Source organism: Heterodontus francisci, chromosome 16 (genome assembly GCF_036365525.1).
Source record: "Heterodontus francisci isolate sHetFra1 chromosome 16, sHetFra1.hap1, whole genome shotgun sequence".
Classification (NCBI taxonomy): Eukaryota; Metazoa; Chordata; class Chondrichthyes; order Heterodontiformes; family Heterodontidae; genus Heterodontus; species Heterodontus francisci.
In genome coordinates this window covers 90,001,352-90,008,746 of record NC_090386.1, presented here as the reverse complement: position 1 = coordinate 90,008,746, position 7,395 = coordinate 90,001,352, and the positions used below count along the sequence as shown (strand labels likewise).

The window sequence follows — 7,395 nt, the reverse complement described above, 5'->3', positions numbered from 1 at the left end:
ACATTCTTCACTCACTGAAGTCAGTGGTTGAATGTGAGCAATGTAACTGTCTCTTTGTTTATTCTTTGTCTCTGCACTGTGAACAGCTGACCGTGTTTAGACGCAGCTCTCTCCGCGTCCACAGAGTTTGTTGGAATTATCAGGCAGTGCTGTGCTAGCCTTGCAAGGTGGGGGATTCTGCATTCCACAGCGTTCCAAAACTGTAGCGCAGGCAAAGTACAATCTGCTTCTTTTGCAATGCTTTTATAAGCAGGAATCTCCAGCTTACAGTTCTTGTCAAAGCCAGGAATCGCATCAAACGGGTTTAAATCCACCATCAACAGGTGCATTTGTGCAGGGACAAAGATACGCACAGCTTTCAAGAATACCGCAGAAAGTTGTTGAAACCTCTGAGTCACTTTTCCTTCACTGCTTGACTCTTCCCTGTAGCAGTAATATTGCCTGGGATTTTACAAAGTTCCCGACGATGGGCCCTGTGGTGGTGGGGGGGCTGAAAGATCGTTCCGGCAGTGGTCCGCCACACAGCCCGACGCCAGGAGTGCCGGGCCCGATCTTCCGGCGGTGGCCAGGCTTCATGGCGGCCCTCCATCCACCCCCCCGCCGCTGGGCGATGGGACCCAGATTAAAATATTAAAATTAGCAGAAAGCATATATTTAAATAAAATTGACTCCAATCTTACTGTCGGGCCACAATTTTCTGAGCAGCAGCTGGCACTTACGCTCCTTCACTTTCTCATCTGGGGAAAGCAGGTGCCGCAGTGGTGAGGAAGGGGGGAACGTAAGATTTTTAGTGCAAGGGGAGGGGACAGGGTCAAATTTACATCATTAGTGTAGGGGACGGTGGGAAGGGTTGACCTATGCACTTTGTTCAGTTTGGGGCATGAAGGTCAAATGTGGAAGGTTAGTGCTTTGGTGGGGGGTGGGGGAAGAGGGCAAATAATGAATTTTATTGTTATTGGGGGCTGGGAAACAGGCAGCAGATTTTTAATCAGTACAGTGAGGGGGTATAATGTTAAAAATTTAAATTAGCTGGCAGGGCTTTAAAAATGGCGCCAATGCCTGCGCACAGGCAGCTGACGCCATTGCCTGTATCGGAGAGCCCGCCCCCTCCACATGATTGGAGAGGTTGGCCCGACCGGCATATTATTGTGGGCCAGCACGAGGGAGATCGCTGTGGCATGGCGGCGTGCGGTACGGGCCGCCATTATTTTTTGCCCGTCACCGCTCCCGGTGGTGGGTGCATAAAATCCAGCCCATTGTTTGAGCTTCCTTGCCATGCAAGGAAACACCTCTTGAGCACAGGCATTTAATTCAGCATCATCAGAGCGTTGTTCGTTTGACTGTGCTTCAGCCCAAAACAGTACATCCATTACTTTATTGTAAGCTTTATGGAACAAAGAACAAAGAACAGTACAGCACAGGAACAGGCCATTCGGCCCTCCAAGCCTGCGCCAATCTTGATGCCTGCCTAAACTAACACCTTCTGCACTTCCCGGGCCCATATCCCTCTATTCCCTTCCTATTCATGTGATGTGTCGGCAATTCAGACCAAGTGATTAAATCCATTAGCCGTGTGGCATTCTTGGCAACAAAATGAACCACCACATTAAGCTGAGCATCGTTTAGAAGGGTTACAATGTCTGTTAAAACCTGTGTTTTCGGTGTCAGCGTGAGCTCTTCTGAGGTGAACTCTGAGTAGTGTTTCAGGTGAGCTACATGATACTGTACTGCCCAAAACCAAGAATTCCAACGTGTAATTACTGGCTCTGGAGGAAGGGCGATATTTTATTCCCCAATTTCAGCCATTTGAGCCACACTTGCAATGTGTTGCCTGCATCGAAGCTTGCGGCTAGAGCAGTGTCTGTAAATATTTTTAACATAGCTGACCATTTTGTCAACTTTACCAAACTCACTTTTCCACAGCTCACTGACAAGAGAAATTAAATATGCATTACAAGGAATATGCACAGCATTAGGCATTACACCTTGGAGCACAGATTTGAAAGATTTTGTCATGGAAGTTGCATTGTTCATCAGACAATTTGATGAAATCTGCACCGTATTCTGAAACAATTTTGATTATCACTAGGGATATTGTGGTGTTATTAACAGCTTCTAAGTAGACGCAGTCTACTTCCGTCACCTTCCGTCCTCCGCCAAAATTAAGTCTGGGGTGGGAAGGCCTGTGAACGGCCTCCCACCCGCCACCAATTGAGGCCTTTAACTGGGCAATTAAGGGCCTTGTCCCGCCACCGCTGCAATTAGCCGTGCGGTGGGTGGCCCTGTGCCAAAGTTAGGAAACCATTGTTCCCTCAGCGTGAAAAACCATGTGGGCTGCTTGCTGGCTCGGGGGGTTGTGGAGTGAGTTGCGAGGTCCCTCGTTAAAAGACTTTTTTTTTGCGTGTTCATTTTCCAGGAGAGCGGTGTTGGATGCTCTCTTTCTGCAGCGATGGCTTTCGGACGCTAAGTGGCGCAGAACCCTTGCCCACCATATGTGATCCAACATAACATTGCAGCTGGAAACAGTACTCCACCATTGGCATGCAGAATTGAGCTTTCAAATTCTTTCACTTGATGTGCTGCAGTAATGGGTGTGGCCATTTTTGATTTGTTCTTTCTGGCATTCTCATTTGTCTTCTAATACTTGAGACTGCTTCTCACAAAACATCACCGGAAGCCCTCCCTTGTCTACCAATCAGCGAGTTGAGTCTTTTGTCAATGAATAAAACGCGTGAAGTTTGCAAAATGGCCAATTTCACAGAGGATCTGAGATATCACGGTCCGTGACGCATATTCCATGGACGTGAATTTGGTCGAGCCCTACTCGTAGTTAATTATTCATAAAACTTTAAATGAAAAATACAGCTAGTTAAAGTGTTTAGATTAAGGAAATCTAATAATTCTGGGTGAGGCAATGGTTCATTTGCTAAAACCTGATGAGCCACTCCTGGATCCAGTTTCTTCGATTTTAATCAGGCATTCATGTGACCTACTAAACCAGTACCTCATTTTTTTTTCAAAAAAAAAGCAACCTCCTACTTCCTGGAACCATAAGTTGTTTCACTTTTCTTTCACAGTGAATGGTTATCCCTGCCTGTTCTGACATCAACATCACTCCCTAATTCCGAGGATAAGATTATTAGTAATACTTCAGTGTCCTTGGAAAATAAGCAGATGAGGTATGTGTTCAAGTCTTCTGTAACTTAGGAGATAAATCTTGTGTTTCTGAGACCTGTTTTATTTTTTGTGGGTGGAGAAGGGAGGATGAAACAGATTGGTTTCCGGCTACTGTTGTTTTCAAAGGGTAAAAGAACATGAATATGTTGACAACCAAAGGTCATTATAATATTATAACTTTGGCAGGTACTTAATTTGTACCGCCTCATTAACTTCCTTGGACAGTTGCAATATTTGTTATAAAAAAGTAATATCTCTGTGTGACTTGTTATTAAAAAGTAAAAGCTCAGTCAGTTTGCAATCTAAATTCCTCATATCTCTAACAAATGTCACCAGTTCTCCAGACACTCACTCTAAAACTGTTATTTACCTGTTCTATTGAATTGCCTTTACTATTTATGAATTTACAAGTTTATATTTCTGCTCCAGTCCAGAATCTATTTATAGAACTTTCACAATCACTTATTTGCATAACATTTATCTTCAACTTTTGGATCCTGGTGTGAAATCTCAGGAACAAATTTAACCCATGAAACATTACTGCTGTAGAAAGAATAATCCAGGTACTGGGAAAGTAGGAATCAGAACAGGCCATTCAGTGTCTTAGGTTAGCTCCGACATTCAATTAGATCAGGGTTGTCCAACCTTTTCGCGTGGTGGTGGTGGTGGGGGGGGGGGGGGGGGGGGGGGTGGGTACGAGGCCACATTACAATTTCTGTCTTACGTATCGAGACAAATTCAGAAAGATAAAGGCATTAAAATTTATCTATCAATCAAAACAGCAACAGATGTACATTTTTTGTGAAAAAGCTTTCAATGAGAAGACTAATTTATTGACTCCTTTTCTCTTCACTATGTTGGGCATTGATTTAGTGATATACCTGGTATTTTTTTGCTTACACAAGTAGTCAATGTTTGCCCACATACTTGTAGCGATCCGGAGTATTCTGGATAGATGTCAATCTGTCAGAAGTGATTTTGATCACTCTGTGTCCCCCGTCTCTCTCTCTGCCCCTCCCTCTCTGTCCCCCTTTCGCTCTCTCTCTCTCTCTCTCTGTCCTCCCCCCCCCCTCTCCTTCTGTCCTCTCTCTCCATCCCCCTCGCTTCCTGCCCCCCTCTCTCTCTCTGCCCCGCTCTCTTTCTCTCTCTCTGCCTCTTTCTCTGTCTACCTCCCTTTCTCTCTGTCTTCCCCTCTCACCCAGTCCCCCTCTCTCTATCTGTCCACTCCACCCCCACCCCTCTTTCTCTCTCTGTGCTCTCTCTCCCTGTAGCAGAGAGCGGGAACACTCAGCAGATAGTTGATCAGCTTTTTTTTTTAATCGCAAGTCAGTTTCACAGTTCCCTCAGAGAGGGAACAATGGTTTCCTAACTTCGGACAGATTCAGGGTTTTCTGCCGGGCTTTTAAAAAAATGCCAAATCTGTCTGAAGTTGGGAAACGGCTGTTCTCACTGTCAGCTTTGAAACTGAATTCCGATTTATTTTTTTATATAAAGCTGGTGTGCAAGAAGACAAAGAGAAATTTCTCATCTCCAGTTATGGATCCCTGGTGAGGGTGAGGCATGGCCCCGGGTACAGTATTCATCCATGGGCCGGATGGAAACCTTTGACGGGCCGGATCCTGACCCACGGGCCTTATGTTAGACAACCCTGAATTAGATCATGGCTGATCTGTGCCAGTTACCTGCTCTTGCTCCATATCTCTTGATACCCTTATCCAACAAAAACCAATGGATCTGTCTTGAAAGCTCCAGTTGATGCCGAGTGTCCACAGCCGATTGGGGGAGTGATTTCCACTACCCTCAGTGGAAAAAGGACTTCCTTATTTCCCTCCTGACTGGCCTAGCTCTAACTTTAAGATTGTTCTTGATTCTACCACCAGACAAAATAGTTTCTCTGTATCTACCCTATTAAATCCTTTTAACATTTTAAACACCTCTATCAGTTCACTCCCACGCCACACATTTCCCGCAAGGAAATGCAAGCCAAATTCATGGAATCGGTCCTCATAATTTAACCTGCTAAACACTGGCATAATTCTGACTATACTATTTTATGACAGCTATGAATATATTTGGAAATGGCTTTTAGGTATGACAACCTGCCCAATTAGAAACCTGCCTTCTGTGGCTCCCATAAGGTTCAGTAAGCCACAGCACTGTGTGGTAGGTACTGAGTCCTACTCTTGTGGAAGGCTTCAGGACTGCTCTCTGTACTGCATTAGTGGATTGCAGCTGGAGCAACAATAAGGACATTACAGTTGACCTCAGGGCAACCAGAGGTGTTAGGGACTCACGTAGGCAAAGGGAGAGAAGTTAAAGGAGGTGGCCAAAGAGATAATAAAAGGTAGGTTCTGACTTTTGAACATAGGGAGAGAGGTAGCAAAATAGAAGGATTTAGGAAGAGTATTCAAGAGTGGAGAAGCTTGGCTGCTGAATGTTCTGCCACTGATATGGGGTGGGCTCAGAATAACTCAGAAGGCATGCGCTGGGACGTAAAGATGGAAAGGACTACTGAAGTGGTGAAGCCATATATGGATTTGAAAATGAGGAAGAGCAAAGTGTTGGGGGAACAGGAAGCCAATGAGATTGGCGAGTGTGGAACTTAGTACAGGAGAAGATATAGAATCATACAGCACTGAAGGAGGCCATACAGCTCATCGTGTCTTTAAAAGAGCTGTCCAATTAGTCCCACTCCCCATGCTCTTTCCCTGTAACCCTGCAAATTTTTCCTTTTTAAGTATATATCCACTTCCCCTTTGAATGTTATTATTGAATATGCTTCCACCGCCCTTTCAGACAGAGCATTCCAGATCATAACGACCCACATTGTAAAATAAAGTTTCCTCATCTCATCCCCTGGATTTTTCCCCAATTATCTTAAATCTGCCCGCTCTTGGTTACCGACCCTCCTGCTGGTGTACGAGTGTAGGAGATGGAGCTTATGTCAGGTACAGTTTGCAAGTGGCAGGAAGAATGCTGGAGAAATCTGAACAGAAGTATAACTGGCAGGTAAGTGGAAAGGACCTTTTCTTTGTGAATTCTCATAGTACACAATGAAAAGGTCTTTTGTGAGCCTTTGCTGAGTTAATAGGTACCTTGTATTATGCACACAATGAAATCTCTGATCTGAATGGTGCTCAGGACCAACCAGTTCAGAATCCTGGTAATTGACTGAAACTTGGTATTTCCAGCATGTCATGATAAAGAGTATACTAGCTTGAGATTAAAGAATGTCTTGCATTTATATAGTGGCTGTTTACAACTCTTGGAAATTTATTAAAGTGCTCTGCAGATGGTGAGTTAGCAATGACTGTTAGATGTACAAACACAGCTGCCATTTTACACATATCATGATTCTACTAATAACAATAAGATAAATAAACTGTTACTTCTTTGCTGTTGTTGGTTGAGGGAACTATGCTATAATGTCCACCTGAACAGACAGACCCAGTTTAATGTCGTATATGAAGCTCTGTTACTGAAGTGTTAGTACAATCTTCAGAGATAAAATTATACACCTATTAGTAAAGGCTCCAGCACTCCATTTTTAATTAATGTGATACTTTTTCTTCCCATTTATCCCTAGAGATCTGCCTGTATTACTGTTGATGTGGAAGGATGGCTGAGTCTAGTATAACAACCACAAAGAATCCAAGCATGGATCTGACAGAAACAGGTCAGTTTCTGAAAATCCACATCTCTCATTGACAGTGATGTGCATTTCATACCAGAAAAGTGGCTGCATTAATGGCTACTGACATTGAATTACATCGGACTTACAGCACAGAAACAGGCCATTCGACCCGACTGATCTATGCCATCGTTTATGCTCCACACAAGCTCCCTCCCACCCCTCTTCACCTAACCCTATTGCCATATCCTTCTATTCCTTTCTCCTTAATGTGTTTATCCAGCTTCCCTTTAACTGCATCCACACTATTCACCTCAACTACTCCATGTGGTAGTGAGTTCCACATTCTCACCACTCTCTGAGGAAGTTTCCCCTGAATTTCTTATTGAATAAAGTCTGTTAAACACAAGGACAAGAAATGACACTTGCAACCTGCTGACTTTCTATAGTGATTAAAGGTGTCTGACATGGTCCCAAGAGTATATCAATTGCCATAGTATTGTTCCATCTCTTGAAACAGCTTTGTAAAGTGTGCCATATATGGATCCCACCTAAAGTGAGTGCTTCCATTAGAAAGACTTGCATTT

The 7,395-nt window shown here is 43.9% G+C and overlaps 1 protein-coding gene across 2 annotated transcripts in view; it reads left to right on the top strand.

Annotated features, from left to right (window-relative positions):
• The first annotated feature begins 3,055 nt into the window (after positions 1-3,055).
• Positions 3,056-7,395, top strand: part of LOC137378354 (ranBP-type and C3HC4-type zinc finger-containing protein 1-like) — a 54,478-nt gene continuing 50,138 nt past the window's right edge. Inside the window, exons 1-2 of one of the 2 annotated variants that reach the window (XM_068048620.1) lie at positions 3,056-3,179; positions 6,764-6,853. In XM_068048620.1, coding sequence (XP_067904721.1) covers positions 6,796-6,853 — 58 coding nt within the window. In that variant the 5' untranslated portion in view covers positions 3,056-3,179; positions 6,764-6,795. Of the gene's footprint in view, positions 3,180-6,763; positions 6,854-7,395 lie in introns of those variants that run through there. The other variant, XM_068048621.1, reaches the window with a different exon arrangement.